Genomic DNA, 21,852 nt, shown 5'->3' with positions numbered 1-21,852 from the left:
CTGTGCTCCTGGGCATCAACTAGTCACAGCTGGTGGCAGACCAGGTTTCTGACCCAGAGGTCCAGGCCTGCAGGACAGCAATCTCTGACCTATGGCCGGTGGACCTCCCAGCAGTGCAAGGATGACATCACTTTGTGATGTCTCCATTGGCCAGCTCAGGCGTGTTTTCCCAACTCGCTGGTGGAGATGAGTTTTTGACACCATACACAAGCTCTTTCACCCTGGAAGGACAGTATTGTAGTGGCTGGTGACAGCTAAGGTCGGCAGGCATGGCCTTAAAAACACATTTGCAATTGGGCTAATACATTTGTGGCCTGTTAGTGCATCAAGGTGCATTGGCTTGTCAAGGCTCCCTTGCATTTTCCTCTGTGCCCAAGTGGCACTTTGAATACACACGCGCATGGTGGGGACTCTCTCTACATCCTGGGGGTTCACTTACCTCCTCACGCTTGTCAACAGGTCAAGGATTACTTTGTGTGCTTTGTTTATTTAGTGCTCCTGGTTCTTTATTATCTAAGGATAATAAAATGAACTTCCCCGCAACCCCGCCTCTCGCTTCCTCCGAGTCGTCTACATCACAATTAGCCACCATGGAGCATACATTCAGTCAGTGTAATATAGACCTCAATGTCTCTGATGGCCAGGGCTATGACAAAACTACGTCCTATAATTAAGATCTTTTAATGGTATATGATCTGGCCCAGTCTGTAGTCACTACAAGCTCAAAGAAGCTGACAAGTGGAAAGAAAATCCGAAAACAAGCAGGAGGCCTGTGCATGAACACACACCTCACTATACGAAAGAAGGCAGACCCAAACAGCTAAACATCTGAAGGATTTTGTTGTGAAGACCCTGGTAAAAAGAATACGCTTAGACAGCATGGATGACCTGAGATGACCTGTACTCCTTCTATCTTATTACAGACAGGATTTTAATGGAGAAGAATCAGTGTGTTTCAACACAGACAGATGATGTAGTAAGAGGGATGCCAGCCCTAAGCTCCAAACACACATCTTTCTAGACAAACAATGAATACTGCCCTTGGCCTGTCATTGTGGAATCAGTGTGGTAAACCTGTCTGCAGAGCTGTACCAGGCTCGCCACAAAGAAAAGAACAGGAACATACCGTCTATTACCAGCACTCAGGAGCTCCTGTTCAAAGATACATTTATTGACTTGTACACATTGATATCTCTGACATGTCATATCATATCAGTAAGCTTTGAGCGCAGTTATTCTTGTCTGTTATTTAAAAAAAAATTTGAATAACAGCAGCGGGGACTCTCAAACCACCAACCTGTCACTGTTGCTTGTAAACACTGAGAGAAAAAGGTCCCCGGGCAGCAACAAAATCACCGATGCCTTCACACTCTAGCACAACAACAGAAACATTGGCTTTATGAAAATGTCTAATGTAAAGTGCAAGATTTTTTTATATCGTTTGCTTATGATTATTTTAATGCATTTGGCACATGAGGCACAAATTTATACATTCATACATGGTCATTCATACATTAGATGTATGGAACAGAATACTGTTGTTCATTAGCTGAGGTGTTGGTAACTGGAAGCCTGAGTTTATGATCTCAGAATCTGAGTATGAAATGTGCACAAATTTGTGTCTGTTGCTTGCTGCTTTTGTGCAAACCCTGGCTGTGGCATGTTTACATAGGCTGGCTTATGAACTTTACTCCAGTGCCGACTGGGTACTGAATATTTGTGAGTGTGTACGCGTGCAAGTGTATCTGGGGTGTTGCAGTAGAAATTCAAACTGTGGCAACTGGCATGTTACTGCAATACCATACATTTCATACGACCCTCGCTGAAAAGTCAAGCACACCCGTAGCACCAGAAAAAGAAAATCTCTGCTATCGCCCATGAAGGTGCTGGGAAGAACCAGAGCAGGATAGGATGTACATTTAAAGAAACAAATACCACATACAATGGAGAGATTTAACCCTTTTATTAGTCTTTATTACAGCTTATTTACACACCTACCCATCAGCTAGTTAACCTTCCCCTCTCATACGACGACTGCCAAGGCTTCAGGAAGCATGCGCTTCCTCTGAGAAGCTGAGCGGAATACACCAACTGGCCCAGCCAACAAGTATGAGCACACAGAAATCCCTCTTTGGCTGGTGGTGTTGTGACTGACAGGGGGCACAGCAATGGCAACTTTGCTCTCTTGGACCCCCAGCCACAGACAACTGCTGCATCATCAGCCTTTGAACCAGCAAGCTCATGACGATTTGGAAAACACTTTTTTGTTGCACCGCTGTCCGTTCTTTTCCCTTTCTATGGGCTTATTTCTATTATGAGGGCTATTAACTAGGATTTCCAGAAGCAGAGATCATTCCACTAAGGCTTTGTCATTTGTGGGAAATTTGGGATGGTCGTGCATTAATTTCAGGGTAGATCAAAAGAGTTTTGCTTAAACTCTGCAAGCGTTGTCAAAAACCTGGACTAGTATTGCTATGACCCTCCCCTCATCTTTTTCACATTTGCCTTTATTAGCAAAGGTTTTCCATCCACGTGTTTATGTGATTTTTGAAAATGCACATTAAAAATCTGAATGGAAAAGCCAGAAATAAAATAAACCACATAAATGTTATGCTTTGATGAAAAGGAACATTAAAAGGTTTTCTTATAGGCTTTTGGACTATGTTTACATTATTAATGACACTCCACCCTTCATGCCACACCCAGATCTGGTCCTTATGGTCACATGATCATGTCCGACCACCTCCCCTGAATTCTAATCGGCCACACCTGTTTCTTCACCTTGTTATTTCCCCCTAGAACTTCCTTTTTATTTTGCTTTCTCCCTCCTCCAATCCAGAAAGCTTTATCGTTCTTCTTTTGTCTGTCAGCTCTCTTGGTTATTGTACTGTGCTTCTGTTGTAGACAGAAAATGGGATGCCTTCTGCCTGATCCTCTCTCATGTCGCATACCAAGCCTTTCTTGTACGTGTTGGTCACGTTGGTTTTCGGAACGCTGCCTATTTTCCAGACCTTGTCTCCTGCCTGATCCCTGGACTCCACCCAGACTCTGCTCCTTATTTTTGACCTCAGATTGGCCTGAACCAGCTAATTCCCTCATACCTGACTTGCAACGCTTGGGACCCTGAAACCTCTCCCTTCGGTTTCCAACTACTCCGCAAACCGAATAAAACCTCTCCTTCTTGTGTGTGTGCCTTTGTTTCAGCATGCTTGAAGGAATATGTCAATATCCTTTTTTTGATCATTACAAATTGTGCAACAACCATTTTTTGTGGGAAATGACATTGCTTTTTGATGAAAACAAGCGCAAACATTTTTTAACCCATTTTCAATTTATCTCTTGCAAAAGGTCAGTGGAAATGTAGGCACTGATGGGCCGTAGGCCACAGTCCATGTCGAACTGCTGCCAAGACAGCGACACAGGCATAGAATGTAGGACAAAGCAAACACGAGTCTCCAACTGAAGAGTTGAATGAAATGAAGAAAAATAAAAGCGAACATAAAAGTCCTCTAACCAAAACTAAAGAAAGCTAACGTAACAGTAACATCAATGACCAACAGTCAGCCAAAGAAACACAAAAGGCTTATAAAGAAGACACTATAATAACCTAGAACACAGGTGGTTTGGTCACCATCCGTGCGAGACATGCAGCAAAAGACAACGCATGAAACAAAAAGCCACGTGCAATGCCTCGCCATCTGAGAGAGCGTAGAGGTGGGGGGCACCATCACAAGTGGCAGAATGGCAGAACCTTTCCCCCTCTGATATTATAGTTCCTGTAGTACCCATACCATGTGGTTCTTCTTTTGTTTCATTCCTCTCTGAACCTGGTCATGTTTTCTTCCCACCCATGATCGTCTTCACCTGTTTCATATTATCCCCTTGTTAGATAATTCTACTTATGTTCCATGTTTTCCTGTCTGTTTTGGTATTGTTTAATTGTGGCGTATTGCTTTGTTTTTCTGGTTTAATCTCCTGTTTACTTATGTTTGTTATATGTTCCAATGTTAAGCCTCTAAATGTCAGCCATTTGACTTTGGGCTGTTCTCTTGACTACAACACTCGGACTGCCTCTAATTAAAACCTTGCAGGCTCGCACATGCATCCTGCCTCTTTGTTCTACCAAAAAAATAAATAAGACTGTATATTTTGTAATTATTTGCAGCTTCCATGTTTCCTAGTGAAACAGCTGTGGTCAGCAGGGACTTATTTTGTCTTAATCAAAAATAGAGAAGAAACAAAATAAGAGTGAGTAAGGAAAAATGCTAAATGCATACACAAGATCTAAACCACTAAATACATTCCGATGTACTCACCTACAGTGCATTTTAGGAGTACCTGTATCTATAATTATCATGTCACATATATATCAAACATCACTAATACACAATGACAGAATAACAGAGCAACCAACCGACTAAATAAGAAATGTATTTTTTAGATTGTCCTATTTCTCTGGAATTCTATGTTATTTAACATAATTTGTATCTGTGAACAGACAGCCCTGTTGGTTGCTGTTGGCTGTATTATTGCCTCTGCAGTAATTGGCTGCTATATTTTGTATTGCGCTGGCACGCGCGCTCAACAGACGCTGTAGGAGGTATTTCATCACTTCTGCATGTTCCAGTTGGAAGCCCAATTTTTTTTCATTTTGCCTGTCACGTATGCATGCAGAGCACTTTAGTTTGGTTCACTTCAGACTATGATTGCGTTAAAATTCAGCTGGACAAAGAACCTTTACAGAGCGTAGTAGGTACTAAATCAATAAGGTATATTGTATCCATGGTACAGAGCAGTGTTATTACTGGTGGGAATTGCTCTTGACCCCAGTGTTTGCATTGTCATAGGACTGATTTATAGCTTATGCAGTTTTTCCTCTTCTCTTCTTGCTTCCCCCCCCCCCCCCCCAGCAGCATTCTCTGTCCTTTCCAGCAGGGCGGTGGTGGAGACCTGCCCCCTGGGCCAGTTTCCGTGTGGCAATATTAGTGTTTGTCTACCACAGCTCCTCCATTGTAACGGGCACAAAGACTGCAAGAATGGAGCGGATGAGGAGCACTGTGGTGAGGATCAATAATAATAATAATAATAATAATAATAATAATAATAATAATAATAATAAAGCATGAGAAGAGTCTCTGAATCATATTCTTGCAGTTTAAGTGGTCTTGAATACCTACCCAAAGTCTCAATGATAGCTGAAAGAGTCAAAGGACGTCTGACAGCCTGGACAGCAAGTAGATTTTACTGTTGCACAGCCAACATAGTTACACACAAGGCTGACAGTGATGCCTGTTATGGAGCCTACATGAATGGGTTTGCAATCTGGCATGTGTACATTAACAGGTATTTTGAGTGGTTGAATAGAGACAGACTGTAAATTGGAGCAGAGGTATACAAATCTGTAATACCTGGATCTTGGGGACTGTGATTTGACTACCTCTGGATTAGAGTTAATATGGAGTATTTAATTGCTCTTGATGAAATTCCAGGTGTATACTAGGATGGCATGTAGATAAAGAGACCAAAACCTGAGTATGTGTGTGTGTGTGTGTGTGTGTGTGTGTGTGTGTGTGTGTGTGTGTGTGTGTGTGTGTGTGTGTGTGTGTTTGTGTGTGTGTGTGAGTGTTGTTTATATAAGAGTCAGTATCAAAATCGGGGTTTATTTGCCAAGTATGCTTGCATATAGATGCAGTTGTAAAGTGAGTAAGTAAATAAATGAATAAATTGGGGCAGTTAAAAAAGTAGGGCAGATAAGGTAGATGAAGGCGAAGTACTGTGTCGTGATCAAGATAAGATAAGATGGAATGTTTATGAGTGTAATTATGTGTATTATGGGGAGTTATTCAACTGTTCATAAGTTTGATGGTATATGGGAAAAGGTTTCTCTGTAGCCGGGTTGTCTTGTTCCTCATTTGGCTAAAGTGGCAGCCTGAGGGAAAAGGTGATAGTCAGATGTGAGGTCCACACACTGCCACACGCCAGTGGTCCTCTCTGCAGACTTGATAATGCACTGCAGTCTGTGAGTGATATGCTTTTTGGCTGAGCTCCCCCACACTGTAATGGATGTGGTGATTCTCTCTCTCTCTCTCTACACACACACACACACACACACACACACACATATATATATATATATATATATATATATATATATATATATATATATATATATATATATATAGAGAGAGAGAGAGAGAGAGAGAGAGAGAGAGAGAGAGATAGAGAGAGAGAGAGAGAGAGAGAATCACCACATCCATTACAGAAATGGATGTGGTGATTCTCTCTCTCTCTCTCTCTCTCTCTCTCTCTCTCTACACACACACACACACACACACATATATATATATATATATATATATATATATATATATATAGAGAGAGAGAGAGAGAGAGAGAGAGAGAGAGAGAGAGAGAGAATCACCACATCCATTACAGTGTGGGGTAGCTCTCTCTCTCTCTCTCTCTCTCTCTCTCTCTCTCTCTCTCTCTCTCTCTCTCTCTCTCTCTATATATATATATATATATATATATATATATATATATATATATATATATATATATGTGTGTGTGTGTGTGTGTGTGTGTGTATGTGTGTAGAGAGAGAGAGAGAGAGAATTTATTTTAAAAATGGCCTCCTCCACAAGACCTGCTCTATGGAGCATAAGCTAGTTCATTTGAGGACTGCAAAGCAATTGGATTCGTCAGCTTTTTTGAGCTGCACTTTATAAAAAATATATATAATTTGCTACTTTTTGGTGATAAAAATAAATTATTGCTCCTTTAAATAATTAAGAAACCTAAAACCCTATATGGGTGTAGTAGGGGCTGGACGTCCTTGAGGACTGGTTTGGGGACACTGGTGACCGTTAGCTGGTGCTGGTGCAGGGTCCCAGTGACTACTCCAGGCTTAATAAAGGCAATGACTATTTTCTTGGTATAAAGAATCTCTTCCTAAATGACAATATTTTATCAGATAAAGAAGCTGTTGTAGTAATATTACAACAAATTTAAACTTAGAGCCCTTAGTAATTCATATGGCTTTTCATAGCTATGTCTAGTGTAGACTAAATTCTGTTGTACTAAAGAATGTGTAAGATGTGAAAAGAGATGCAGCCATGCTCAGAGGGCAGTAATAAATTCTGTCTTTCTTTAACAAGAACAATTCAACAGTTGTTCAACAATTTAAGAAGACTGTATTAACAAGACTCCATTAACTGTGTGGACTTCAAAGTAAATCAACATTTTCTGCACAGGTGATAACAGTGGATGGGCTGACATCTTTGACCGTACCATTATAAAGAAAGTGGAACCAGAGGGCCTCAGTTACGCCTGCTGTATGTGTTACTTTTCCTGTATCTCTTTGTTTTCACTTCTGGAGATGAAAGATCATGTGCTTAGAATAATTTGCAACACTCCTTTAACACTTCATTAATACTCAAACGAATTAATTTACTCTCCTCGACTCCTAATAATTTTTCATGTGAGATAGGAATAATTCTTTGTCAGTTTTGTGCGCATTTGTTTAACTATGAGTTGTTAAAATTAGTATTAATATATATACTTATTTTATAACGATTGATACTAAATATTTAAATATCGCAATAACAGCTTGCTGGTGCAATGCTGGAGCCCATAAGAATTTCAACAAATCACCAGTTTGATTCTAGAACTTGTATGTTTGCATAATGTGCGAGTGTTTTGTTTGTTTGTTTTTGGTTTTGTAGCTCTTCAGCAGTATCCAGAGAGTTGTGACTGCATGAAGACAGAAGTAGATTGTGTGGGAGTGAATCTGCATTCTGTGCCTCTCCTGTCTTCCAATGTGACCTGGTTGTAAGTGTTACCATTGAATTTAATCTGCCCTCCTCTTGCAGAATATCAGTGCAAACTCCTCGAGAATGCAGACAGTGGCAGATTGCCTGCGAGGACTGTTACAGTATCCTGAGAGGCATGGGCAGCCCGAGGGAGGCTCGGGGTGACCAAACACAAAAAAAGAATGGTGGTATCTGCATGTCATGTTAATGATATGATGCCACTGTGTGGATCAGTGAACCTTGTTGGAATGGGTGCCCCATGTCACATTTTCCAGTAGCTTCCCAATTGTTTTTGGTTTGATTCCCGTCAGTCTCTCCATGTGTTTCTGCTTGCATTGTAACAGCCTTCGCTCACGCCATCTTCATCACTGTCAGTCTGAGTTATTGTCTACAGCTGAATGTACTTAATATGTACAATCTCTACATGTCTATATCCCTCTTGTGTTTTGGGTATTCCTTTGCAAAGTATTGCATTGCTGTTGCATGCTAGTGAGCAGTATTCTCCCTGTTTTTTAGTGTCTGCATTTTCCCTTTTTTATGTTGTGTTGCCCATTTTGAGTATAGACTATTCCTTTTCGAGTTTGGTTCTTGATCGCTAGAACTGTAATAATGTGCAGAACTGTTTGTTAGTGCAGTCTTACCACATCACACCCTGATTGTGGTTTGTGAGCTAGGCAGACTGCTGTCTGCGAAGGATTTCCACTGAGAAGCACAAGATAGGGTGGGGAAGGGGCAGTTGACCTCATGTCTCCCCACCTGAAGCCTTTGGAAGGTGCTTCGCACAGGGCACCATACAAATTGGAACCACCAATGAATGCAGCTGATCAAATGTTCTGCTTTGACATGGGGATTGGAATTGGTTAAGGGAAAACTAATTGTCATTACTGCCTTTTGCACAAAAGCTGCTGAAGTCTATAATGTTTTTAAAATGGTTTCATAGTGCAATTCTGCTGTGTAAAATATCACCGGCAGTGGTAGTGCAGTGGTTAAGGTGCTTGACTCGTAATTGGAAGGTTGCCACTTCAAGCCCTACTGCTGGCAAGTTGTCACTGTGATGTGTGATGGCAGCATGACTAGTAAGATGTTGTTTCAGTTTTACTCTAAATAGTAACTGTTTTTTTTCTTCTTTTTACACTGACACTGGGTCATTGCACAGGTCCCTGAAGAGCAATGAACTGCGAGAGCTTCCTGCTCGGGTCTTCTCTAAGTACACTGGCCTGCAGAGATTGTGAGTATCAACAAAAATGTCACTCATTTACCTGAACCAATCACCTCAGCATTAAACAAAGTCAAAGATCAAAGGTAAATAGTGACTCTGGGGAACTTGGCCAACATTTCTGATCTTCCACTGAATTTTCCTTCAGGGCAGGAATCTTTCATTTATTTAATGTATGTCTACTGAGTTAATAGTTTGGGTTTGACAGCAGGTTTCGATAGCGGGAAGTTTTGGTTAAGCCAAACAATTCTACTTCTGCTTGTTCTTCTTCAGTGTTAGGTTGAAAGTTACTGCAGCTCCAGACAGATTGTTGTCCGTGTGTGTGTGTGTATGCGTGAATGTGTGCATGTGTGGTGCATGCAGACATTCATGTGCGGTCTTTTTATGAATTGCCTGTCTGCCTTGATCCACCAGCTGCAGTGTCTCTATCAAAGATCTTTGATCTAGACAGTAAAAGGGGTAAAAAACAAAACAAAACAAAACAAAAAACAGATAGAATGAGGTCCTGAATGTAACCATTCTGGACCCCAAATTTCCAATTAAATGACATGTCCATAAACTTGATCAGGGAGGAGGATCAAAAAGACAGCATTTAAGTACATGAAGACCCTGGATATCAGGAGTTCAGATCACAGCAGAGGTTGGTGCTCATACTGGAACCTGGCACTACTGACCATAGCCATACTATGGCAAATGAGTTAAAAAGGCAAATGATTAAAAATATAATAATAATAATAATAATAATAATTCACCAAAAGAAAAACAAGATTTGCCCTCACCTTCATTACTTTGAAGATGAAGGTGAAATTGTTCACTTCAGTATCACTTTATAATGTAAAACAATCATTATGTGTCACTAACAAGTTCTTTATAGACTGCATAATATCTGAAAATTAAATTGTTAACCGCAAATTAAATCGTTAATGTCACGGTACGCGCGCCCCTTCCCACTGTTCGCGTGGTACCGCCCGCCAGGTGCAGTTTGTGACGTGTCTTGTTTGTAGCCACGCCCCCTTGTTGGCGCACACCTGCAGAGCGGTTCGTTGTTTCACTGACGTATTTAAAACCCTGTGGGTGTGGTTCGGTGTCGGTCATTGTTCATGTTAGGTGTTTATTTGTTATACTTGAGGGCCATAGTGTGTTTTCGTCTATGCCTGTAAACAAACGTCTGTCTCCGCCGAGTACCGACGCGGTCTGAGCGTCCTGCTCTTTGCCCTGCGCAGTTAACTGAGTCCGCATACCTCCATCTGCGCGACATTGCCCGCGGTGCGCTCGATGATGTCGCTTAAAGACTCCGAGATCCTGGTTCACACATTCATTACCTCTAAGTTAGATTACTGCAGATTCTCTTCTCTGTGGATTACATTCTAGATCTCTCTATACAAAATGCTGCAGCTAGAGTCCCACAAAGAAATCGGCGCATATCACACGCATCCGTTCAAAAGTTACACTGGTTACCGAGAGATAAACGCATTCAAAAAAAAAATCTTCTCCTAATCTTCAAAGCACTCCATGGCCTTGCACCCTCTTGTATTACTAACTTACTCAACCTGTATATTCCCTCTCGCTCATTAAGGTTCAGGTCTCCTCATTGTCCCCAGATTTAGGCTGTCCTTCCCATGCTGATCTGTCCCTTTTCCTCTCTCTCTACCTTTAATACTCAGCTCAAAGCCAGTATTTCCATTCACCATGTTTGTAAAGTGACCTTGGGTTTTGTGAAAGTTGTGAAACATTATTATTATTATTGTATACAAGATTCTATTGACTTTGTATGCAAGGGTTTTTGGAAGCTTACTGTGAAAAAAAATTTCTCTCTTCCACAGGTTTCTTCAGAATAATAGCATTCAAACAGTGTCCAGTCTTGGGTTCAGTGGTTTATTCAAACTGAGAAAACTGTGAGTTCTTTTTTTTTTCTTTGTTGTCAAGACAAAACATTTACGTAGCAGACAGCAAGATTAAATGTGTCTTATGGAAGAATATTTTTGTACTTTTATCTTAAATTTTTCAAACCTTAGTTGTAAAGTCAGTTTATACAACTGAGTCGTGTCATATTCAGCAAACTCTCCTAAGTTCACCTTTGGAAGCAACCATGTTCATGAGAGTGGTGAATTATTGAGTTTGATGTGTGAAAAATGCCTTATATGACTAAGTACCCTGCATGCTTTAAAGGAGCGATAAGTCAATTTTTTTTCAATTCTTCTTCTTCATGTTATGAAACAGCCGTTATACTGATGCCTAGGGGCCTGGAAGTTTCAGAGACCGTGTACCAAATCTGTTTTAAGCAAGGCTGCCACCCTGTTGGGGACCCACTCTGTGGAGCATAAACTGGTTCATTTGAGGACTACAAAACAATTTGATTCGTTATCTTATGTGAGTTGTACTTTCTAAAATAAAAAAAAGTAAAAAATAATAAATTATAACTTTCATAAATATTATTAGCAAGTTTTTGGTAGCAAAAATGACATTGTCCTACATTGCCCCACAAAAACAGTACAGGAAGATGAGAGAATTCATGTCATGAGTGGTAATGTTACAGGTGCTGCAAAAGGAAGATTGTCCCCTGGACAATGGCTCTCTGTCAACATCACAAACTGTTAAACTATGTAAACTCATTTTAATTGAAGGTTAAAATGCCATTGTATATACAGTCAATGGGCAACATAATATTGTGTCAGTCAGTCAGATGAACTGGATCAAACTGGATAATTGCTTCATGGTTATATATCAAGTTTAATTTTATAATCAAAACTTCAATTCCACACAGACAGCTAAAATAAATACAATCCAGGAACAGCTGTACATAATTTGTATGACCCTAAATTTTGTTTATGCCAAAGAGAAAATTATAAATATGAGAAACCTGAGAAATGCAGCAATCTTTCTTAAGTTACTCATACCAGCCATTTTTAAACAGATTCATTCACACAAATGGTTTATTGTGCTGTTATTTGTAACACATGTCCACTGCCACAATTGGTGCGGCAATCTCGGCTTGGGCTTCGGACATCATCTACTCATTTGTAAAAGGATTTGGGCAAAAGTTAGATACCTCATTTTTAATCACATTTCCATTCGCCACAGGCATATAAACACACATATAAACCACAGTCCTGCAGACCTTTTCAGTCATACTTCTTCAAGCCTTAGAACTCAGGGGCTTTCTGTTCACCAAAGCTTTTCATACATCAGTCTGAACTGGGCCAATCCAGGAAAGCTGTTTATTCTAGTTTGTCTGTTTATTCCAGGTGTGTCTGACAAGCGTTTTTATCTTGTTTTTACTTCTAGTGGAAACAGGATAAACAGTTGTAAAAAGCCTGATGGGTGGTTTTAAATCGTGGCAGGTTGCTGTTTTTCCCAACATTCCATCAGTCCTTCCCAACTTGGAGTTTCTTTTTATTTGAGAATAAAGCCTCATAGCTTACTAAGCATCAGTCACTTTTAATGTGTAGTTCAAACTCAATCAGATGCACATGTTGACATTAAGTGTTTCCTGGATTGTGTGTAATTGCTTGTATCGTGCATATTTTCAAAAAAAAAAAAAAACCTTTACAATGGGGATTTGATTCATGTTTTTAATTCTTTAATGGCTTTTCCATGCCTTTTTTTCCTGTAAGCAATGAGACCTGAGAGCCAATATAGCCCTCATGCTTCCATAACGACTTGAATGCACTAAATACCAAACCAAATCATAACGCAGGGTGAACAGGTGAAACAGCCATCGCTGGTTGGCTCACTGGAGAGAGTTCAGAAATGCGTTACAAGAGCTCAGTATGGAGACAGAACTCAAAAGTGTAAAAGGAACCAGAGGAAGAGTATGTATGTATACAACAGGCGACCAAGCCCATGAGCTGTAGGTGGTGCTGAGCAGAGAGTGATGGAACAGAGAGCTGACTGTCACTGGTGTGAGGATATCCTAAGTTGCCTCTTTTCTCCTGTTCTTTCATATGCATATTACAATTATGTAGGCCTTACATCTTAGCATGATATAAAGGGAGTTAGTATTTTATTTATTCATCTACAGTGTAGTTTCTTTAGTGTTTTCCTGATGGTACCTCACAAAAGTATCTTCTTCTATGCAGGTTCCTCAGCCAAAACTACATAACCTTCTTAGGCACTGGTGTATTCAGAGATCTACACAAATTACAGTGGCTGTAAGCACAATCCCCAGACACAGACATGAAATTTTAAGAAAAAGTCAATTGTGATTGACTCAGATATCAAATGCAGAAAATTTCATAGGGTATATCAATAGGTATTCTAAAGTTTGATAATGTATATAGCTTGCTTCTCATTTAAAAAGAGTGGTAGAAAGAAATATTACATGTGGGGAATGTTTTATCATTGAGTTACTAAAGTCTATAGATACTACATCCATTATTTAAGACTAGATACCCTGAATTGATGCAAAATAAATATACAATATTTCATAGATGGAATCTGGTTTTAGTAAGCTAACTGGTTTAAATAAATTAGTCTTTTAATTGAACCCAAACCTCTTCTTTTTTTAATTCAAAAACATCCGACAAACGATTAGCCTGAGCTGCAAAATGATGCCTATATTTGGTCTTGAGTTTTTGTGTAAGCGTCTGTTCTATGATACTATCCTTGCCCTATTCCTCACTGGCATAACTTTGTACATTAGGAGTGGTTTAATGTCTCATGTTAAAGCAAGACAGATTCTAATGGTACAAGACAAGCAAAATATCTCATTACAAACAAATCAGGAATGTTAGGGATGTTACATTATAAATGCACAGAGTGACAACATACTTTTAAAAATGTTTCCATGCAGACAATCCCCTGAAATCAAACTGATTAAAAGTATAACCAGATGTTTTTCATAAAAGCTGTAATGGTAACCTAACATGGTAAAAAGCTCCTTTTTATTGAAATTTCTCGTCAGAGTGCTGGATCACAACCCTCTGAGGAGCGTCACTCATGATATGTTCATCGGCCTCAAGTCTCTAATATTTCTGTGAGTAATTGGCGCTTCCTCGCTAACGTTTCACCATCATGAGATCAATATGTAACTGAGTACCTGGTAGGACTACTGAGCTCTACCATTGCATTGAAGTCATTCATGTCAGTTCATGCAAAGGTCCTGATTGATTCCTTTGCAGAGTACTTCACTTGAGCCCTGGGGATCCATGGTTCCAGCTAGCGCTAAAATGTTCACTAAACCACGGACGGGAACTCTTGTATTACATCACCTTTTCAAACTGAACCTTTGTGATTGTGCAAGCACCAGAATATGTCACAATACCTAATCTTATTTCGCTGGTTATATACTGGAATTTGAACTTATAGCCATATGGTTTAAAATTTGAAACACCTTAGCATTGTCTCACAACCTCCTCATGTTAAAACTTCAATAATTCCTTATTACATTGGGATGATTAATTAAACTACATAAAAATCCGAGCTGCAGCTCAAGGAACCGTACCAGATGTATGAGAGCCCCCATAGCCCTGTTAAGAACGCTTCCACGTCTCCCTTATGAGATTGCAAGTTCAAGACATTCATTTGGAATCAATTTTTGCCAGTGACTGTTAAGAATGACCAGATTAATATGCATCTAGAACTGAAACTGAAATGGGCTTTTTTGACCCGTCCTCTGGCAGTATTAAATATGCTCTCCCTGCCCCCGGTGAAAGTGGAGCCAACTGCACTCTCTGGTACATGTACCAGGGCACACATGGATATTTCTTTCCCTATCTTTAGCAGTTCATTTTGTTTCCACCGTTTCTGTTGCTTGAAGTCAGCTATGGAAGACCCTCACAAATTCATATGTCTGTTTCCTATTGAGTTGCAAAAGCCATTTTTAAAGGCATTTTTGACAACAACAAAAAAAAAAGAGCGTCGCCTTGTTTACTATAAAACAGGAGTGGCAGGGATGTTCTCCATACAATGGTAACTCTTAGCAGATGTTCATAATTGGCTTTCATGAAAGACCTTTCACATAATCTTTCATGACTTTCTTGGATTATGGGCGATCCATAGTATAATCAGGAGTTACATCTGAAGACACATCCTACGAAGCTACAGGGGATTACCCTCCCCTCTGCTCCTCATTTAGGACATGTTGATCAAGCTTTAGCCTGCAGGGATCGCTACAGATTTCTCTAAATACACACACACACACACATCACATCACAAAAAGACTCCAGCAAACTAAATAAAAATGATTGTAATTTTAATACTGGACTATTTTGCTATAAAAGTATCACTTTTAATATCTTTAAGATGTAGAACATTACAGTATGATTTAGCATATGCTAATTTATTTGTCCATTATGTGCTTGACTCTGCGACTGTACACTGAATGAAAAGCTGTATTTTCTCTAGGTCAATGGTGAACACGTCCCTGGTGCAGCTGTCTAAGCAGAGCCTCTGTTATCACATGCCTCTCCTCAGCTGGCTGTGAGTACCACATAATTCATCACACTTCATGTTTACTGACAAACCTCAGGGTTGTTGTTTTGTAGTTGTATTTTGTACATGACTTTGCTAACATTTATACCATTAATCCCATGACCTGAACTGGATTAAGAGGTCTAGTAGATTAATTAATTCATAAATAATACCATTAATAGCAATATTTGGGTTATGCAGAGTATTAATCTATATTAATCTAACACTTCTACACAATATAATATTGAGATCCATAAAAAGGCAAAATTCACACTAAAACATATGACATTTGACTTTCATTTTACAGTAATTACATCTACACTAGACAAACCTTGTAGAAATGTTCTTTTTATACATAGTTCGCCTATATCAGGACACCAACAGTAACTGGATATAGTAACATAAAATTGTCCTGTTTTTGTATATATTTAGTACTTCCATTATCACTAGGTGAATACAGACCATATGGTTAAAGTAATATGAATCAGTATGTGAGAACACAGTTCAATACTATGTGTTCAGCCCTGTATGTGTTCAGCTCTGTATGCCATCAACCCTGTATGTGTTCAGCTCTGTATGTGTTCAGCCCTGTATGTGTTCAGCTCTGTATGTGTTCAGCTCTGTATGCCTTCAACCCTGTATGTGTTCAGCTCTGTATGCCTTCAACCCTGTATGTGTTCAACCCTGTATGTGTTCAGCTCTGTATGTGTTCAGCCCTGTATGTGTTCAGCCCTGTATGTGTTCAGCCCTGTATGTGTTCAGCTCTGTATGCCTTCAACCCTGTATGTGTTCAGCTCTGTATGCCTTCAACCCTGTATGTGTTCAGCCCTGTATGTGTTCAGCTCTGTATGTGTTCAGCTCTGTATGTGTTCAGCTCTGTATGTGTTCAGCCCTGTATGTGTTCAGCTCTGTATGCCTTCAACCCTGTATGTGTTCAGCTCTGTATGTGTTCAGCCCTGTATGTGTTCAGCTCTGTATGTGTTCAGCTCTGTATGCCTTCAACCCTGTATGTGTTCAGCTCTGTATGTGTTCAGCCCTGTATGTGTTCAGCTCTGTATGTGTTCAGCTCTGTATGTGTTCAGCCCTGTATGTGTTCAGCTCTGTATGCCTTCAACCCTGTATGTGTTCAGCTCTGTATGTGTTCAGCCCTGTATGTGTTCAGCTCTGTATGTGTTCAGCTCTGTATGTGTTCAGCCCTGTATGTGTTCAGCTCTGTATGCCTTCAACCCTGTATGTGTTCAGCTCTGTATGCCTTCAACCCTGTATGTGTTCAGCTCTGTATGCCTTCAACCCTGTATGTGTTCAGCTCTGTATGTGTTCAGCTCTGTATGTGTTCAACCCTGTATGTGTTCAGCTCTGTATGTGTTCAACCCTGTATGTGTTCAGCTCTGTATGTGTTCAGCTCTGTATGTGTTCGGCCCTGTATGTGTTCAGCTCTGTATGCCTTCAACCCTGTATGTGTTCAGCTCTGTATGCCTTCAACCCTGTATGTGTTCAGCTCTGTATGTGTTCAGCTCTGTATGTGTTCAGCTCTGTATGTGTTCAGCTCTGTATGCCTTCAACCCTGTATGTGTTCAACCCTGTATGTGTTCAGCTCTGTATGTGTTCAACCCTGTATGTGTTCGGCCCTGTATGTGTTCAGCTCTGTATGCCTTCAACCCTGTATGTGTTCAGCTCTGTATGTGTTCAGCTCTGTATGTGTTCAGCTCTGTATGTGTTCAGCCCTGTATGTGTTCAGCTCTGTATGCCTTCAACCCTGTATGTGTTCAGCTCTGTATGTGTTCAGCTCTGTATGTGTTCAGCTCTGTATGTGTTCAACCCTGTATGTGTTCAGCTCTGTATGTGTTCAGCTCTGTATGTGTTCAGCTCTGTGTTTTTTAGCTCTGCTTTGACGACAAAACTGGAAATGTGTTTCCCTTCTAATTTTTCTAAATCGAAGTCTCTCTTGACCAAACTTATCAGAGCACATTTTAAACACCCCATTAGCGGAATTGCTTTTGACATCAGTCGGCATTGTCGTCCTCGCTTTAATTTCAGCACCCCAATTAGTTCTAGTCCCCACTCTACATCTAAACCCATCAGCAGTACCATGGCATCACCAGAATGTTAAAAAGGTGATTGGTGTTAAAAAGATGACTTTATTCTCACATAAAGTATAATTATATTTGCCAGACATCTCTCACAACTTCTATCTATGCTGTTTAATTATGCCTAAAGAGCTTCTCAGTGGGTGTCTCACAAGTTGGCTCAGGCCCATGGGGTGGTAGAAACCTAGGGAGACTTTCCTTTGCCAAGTTCCCATTTCCCTGTACACTTCCAACAGTCAGAAGCTCTAATATGACCAATTGCAGTGGAGTGAGAAAAAGTGGTATGTTAAGGAAAATGGCACTACCACACTGTGTTGCAACAAAAGGCAATGTAAGGAGTTCTCCTCATGCCAGATTTGATCTGAAGGCGCTAAGTGTACCTCGCCCTTGAAACCTGTATTACTGCATTGTCTAACTATGCACCTCTGTTCACAAGCTCTGACTGGGCTGAGCATCTATGCAGGACCCAGTGAGATAAAAAGATTGCTTGTGTCACGGTTGGCCGGTCATCCAGAAGAAAGGACACGCCCACTCCTGCTAGGGCTCGCACCGCGTACCCGCCTCGTCTCCAGTCGCCTGCCTACTGATCACCTGCACCTGTCCCTTGTTCTGTCCCTCTATTTAAACTCACAGGTCACAAGTGAAAGCGCTGCACATTAGTGGAATGCCGGACTGCTCGCATCCACGTGGTACATCGCTACACAGAGTATTGGAGCGAGTATTTTCTCATAGTTGTCGCGGTTCTTGTCCAATCAAGGAGAATAAAGAGGACTTTGGCTCGACTTTGCCTCTCACTTCCTCTCTGCCGCCTCCGTCACAGCTTGGAGTGTACTGGAGGAAATGGCACTTTGGCTCAATATACGGGATTCACCGCAACATCTACATTGTGACTGATGCAACTGATATTTATCATAGGGTGTCATAGGATTCCCGTCTGATATAGTAGCTATATCCCAGCGTCAGATCATTCGTGTTATGCAGTCACTGCGAGTGAATAGCGCTGCCCCTACTGGCTGATCTGCCAGCCATCCTAAGACCTGGGTTTCTGATATTCTTTTTCTTTTTGTCCATTATACAAAACTTTAGGTTTTGTGTGTGTGTGTGTGTGTGTGTGTGTGTGTGTGTGCGCATGTGTGTGTGTAGGAGAGACAGAGAGAGAGAGAGAGAGAGAGTGAGAGGACTTCACCTCTTCAAACAGAAAACTTGTAACGCACCTTGTAAGGATATAAGTGGGATTTTGGAGGGTATTTTTGGTCTTTTTTTTTTTGCTGTGCGGTTTTCTTTGGTCAAAGTGACCTTGCCCAGACAAACTGACTTCCTGAAGAATAATCCTTAGAAAAGAAGGTGCTTTCAGCTAATGAGAATGAGATAGAGTTCAGAGATGATCCCTTAGATGGGAAAACTCTGAAAAGATCCAGACTTCAATGTATGTGTGAGTGTGTGTGTGCCCTCACATGTGTATGTATGCATAAGTAAACACTATACTTATACTGTTCATTTTACGGTCTCGCCATCTTAACTAGTGTGCAAGGTAGAGACAGATGGCCACTCACTAACTGCATGTCAGAACCGGCTCAAGAACCCATCAGTGCTCTTCCTGCCACCGTGCTGTGATTCTTTGTGGACTACAGAAAGAACTATGAATAGGTGTGTGCGTTATGTAATTAAAGAGCTTCTCTCTCATTTCTCATCCTAAAGTAAGGAGAATGGAAAAAGGAACATGCTGTGCCTTTAGACAGGATGGTCTGACCGACGGCAGTCATGTTCCCACCACAGCCCACCACAGCCCACCACAGCCCACCACAGCCCATCATTCTCCTTGAGAACCGACTCATCTGAGTCGAACAGTTGTCCGGACCCCCCCGCACACTCAATTTGTATCTTTGTCGTCAAAATGAGAAGTCTTAAACACACTGATATGCACGGCAACTGTGCTCATGGCTGTGGTCCGCAGTCCTCGGCTGTGGTCACAGTGATGTGCGTGGTTTTTTGGCTATCATCCTGATGGGAGTAAGCCCGTTTGGCTGCTGTGGGCACTGGCCAGTGGCAGTGTCTCTAAGACATGCTTTCACTCCTGAATGATGGATCACTGACTGCTTTGTGGACTCTGAAAGCTCTGTCTGATTGCTGATGATGGATAATAGACAAGCCATTTGTTGATTCGGTGGTGCGAGTCATCTCGTATCCGTTTGTTGATTCAGTGGTGTGAATCATCTTGTATCCATTCCTGATGGATGTTATCAAAGGCATTTCATTACACATCACCAGGGCAACATGCTACCCTTCACCCTAACATCGAATTTCCTTTTGTTCTCACAGATTAAAACAGGGGCTTTCAACCTCTGTTGTCACCGATTCGTTTATATCGGTTCACATTCGAGAGCTTTTCCTATTCTATTCCCATTATTGTGATTAATTGATCAGATTTTCAGCCATTCCCCTCTTTCAATGCTGTGTGTTTCTCTTCACAGGGATTTTGCGGAGAACCACATAGAGGTGCTGAACTATTCTACTCTAACGACATGCATCGAGCTTACAGTACTGTAAGTTGTTTAGCATCGTCATTGAATGTTGCAAGTGTCATGTTTTGTGTCATATTTGATCATAATAAGTCAATTATAATGCATCGTACACATAATTATCTGTAGACAGCTGCAGGAAAATACTGATTTACTATATTGATCTGTGTGTGTACAGTGTGTTTCCACTGTATAAGGTATGTTTAAACACATTTCAACAAATTGTACATTACATCAGTGTGGTGTTGGTGTGTGGTATAATTCAGGCAAAATCTCTAGCAATACCATTTATTGTTTTGGAAAAAATGTTTGTAACCATTTATTGTAATATGCTGGACGTTGTTTGAAAATGCAAAAGGAGTGACTTTAGGGACTTTGAATGTGGCATGATAGCAAGGACCTCTGATATCCACTGAAGAATATTTGAATTGTGTGGCGTATCATGTCCAGTGTGATGGTTTTTCTTCCTATGAGGAATGACAGAGAGCTTGCACATTCCCCGGACCCCACCCCTATCTAATATCTGTGGAATAAAGTGGACAGAGCTGTTTGCCACAAGACAGCTGTCCTGTGTGCAGCAACTGTGCAATACAATAATTTCTACATGGTACACTATTCCTGCACGAAGCGTCCAGCATCCTGTATAATCCATGCCCCCTGGCAAATTTCTGATGTTTACCCAAAGGAGGTGCAGCATGGTACTAGATAGGTGTTCCTAATAAAGTGGCAACTCAGTGAATAGCCTTTACACAATTTTAGAGGATTTTTGGGGGCATTTCTGTAATCTATAAGAAGAATACATTTGGGGAAAGGGCCTGTTGCTTTGTGGTGGGCTGTTTCATCAGGATATGCTCTCCATATGGAGCATACTGACAAAAAAGGGAAGTGAAACATCCGTCCTTGTGAGTTTAATCATTATCTGACAGCCAGCTTATCATAATGCCGTTTCATATTCCTGAACACCTGTAGTGAATTGCTGAGTCTTTGCTTAGTCTAGATTTATGGCTGGTTGACAAAGTGTTTTATGGATTAATAACAGATCAAAAGAAAATGCTCCATTTAGTGCACATGAAGTGAGACGGTAGCAGAAGAGATCTTTAGCTATAAATCAAGACACCTTTGGATTGATCCTATCCAAGTAAAATTTTGCTGTGGCTGTTTTGAACAAAGTATTTAAACTGCCCACACCGAAGTTTAAGTTCTGTGAGCATTTCACCATTTAAATACTGTGAGTATTCCACTATAGTTTAATAGTAGTATAGTGAGTACCATTAGGGCTAGCTCCTTCATCTTTGAAGTAATAGCACCCTTCTGCATTGTTCTTTTGTTAGGTAATGGGAAGAAAGAGTTTATGTAGGTATATTCAGAAACACAAAAATGTCATTATTGTTATAACGTCAAAAAAGTAATATTTAATAGTGCTTGAAAGAAAGTTCTGGAAAAAAAGAGAAAGTATTGGAAAGGGGCTGTTCACAACGGTGGGAGAATGACCTGACAAGGTTGTTAATGGCAAAGGGGCATGCCATGTTAATGTCTACAGGCCACAGCATGGCCGTAGTGCCTAAGGAGCCAGACCGCGTCCCTGGTTTACCTTAGTCTTTTCAAGTAGTCCTCATTATGCCAATCAGATCTCTGAATAAATTGTTTACATTCAGGGGTCACCCATGAGTCTTCATTCCTTGCTGGATATGGATATGGAAATGCTAGCAGGTGGTCTAGATGAGAATTGTAGCTCTCTTTTCCTGCAAAACAAGTTTACTTCACCCTTATGAAGGAGTACTGTTCTCTGATGCTGCAGGAGATACTGT

The 21,852-nt window shown here is 40.7% G+C and overlaps 1 protein-coding gene across 3 annotated transcripts in view; it reads left to right on the top strand.

Moving 5' to 3' along the window:
• rxfp2a (relaxin family peptide receptor 2a) overlaps positions 1-21,852 on the top strand; it is a 43,152-nt gene that overhangs the window by 13,139 nt on the left and 8,161 nt on the right. Inside the window, exons 2-10 of one of the 3 annotated variants that reach the window (XM_027000890.2) lie at positions 4,914-5,060; positions 7,254-7,334; positions 7,725-7,830; positions 8,968-9,039; positions 10,851-10,922; positions 13,107-13,178; positions 13,931-14,002; positions 15,373-15,447; positions 19,997-20,068. In XM_027000890.2, the coding sequence (XP_026856691.2) occupies positions 4,914-5,060; positions 7,254-7,334; positions 7,725-7,830; positions 8,968-9,039; positions 10,851-10,922; positions 13,107-13,178; positions 13,931-14,002; positions 15,373-15,447; positions 19,997-20,068 (769 nt within the window). Of the gene's footprint in view, positions 1-4,910; positions 5,061-7,253; positions 7,335-7,724; positions 7,831-8,967; positions 9,040-10,850; positions 10,923-13,106; positions 13,179-13,930; positions 14,003-15,372; positions 15,448-19,996; positions 20,069-21,852 lie in introns of all 3 variants that reach the window. The other 2 variants (XM_027000889.2, XM_027000891.2) reach the window with 2 other exon arrangements.

Source organism: Electrophorus electricus, chromosome 17 (genome assembly GCF_013358815.1).
Source record: "Electrophorus electricus isolate fEleEle1 chromosome 17, fEleEle1.pri, whole genome shotgun sequence".
Taxonomy (NCBI): Eukaryota; Metazoa; Chordata; class Actinopteri; order Gymnotiformes; family Gymnotidae; genus Electrophorus; species Electrophorus electricus.
Note: the sequence above shows the minus strand (reverse complement) of the source record. Positions and strands in the feature narration are given on the sequence as shown.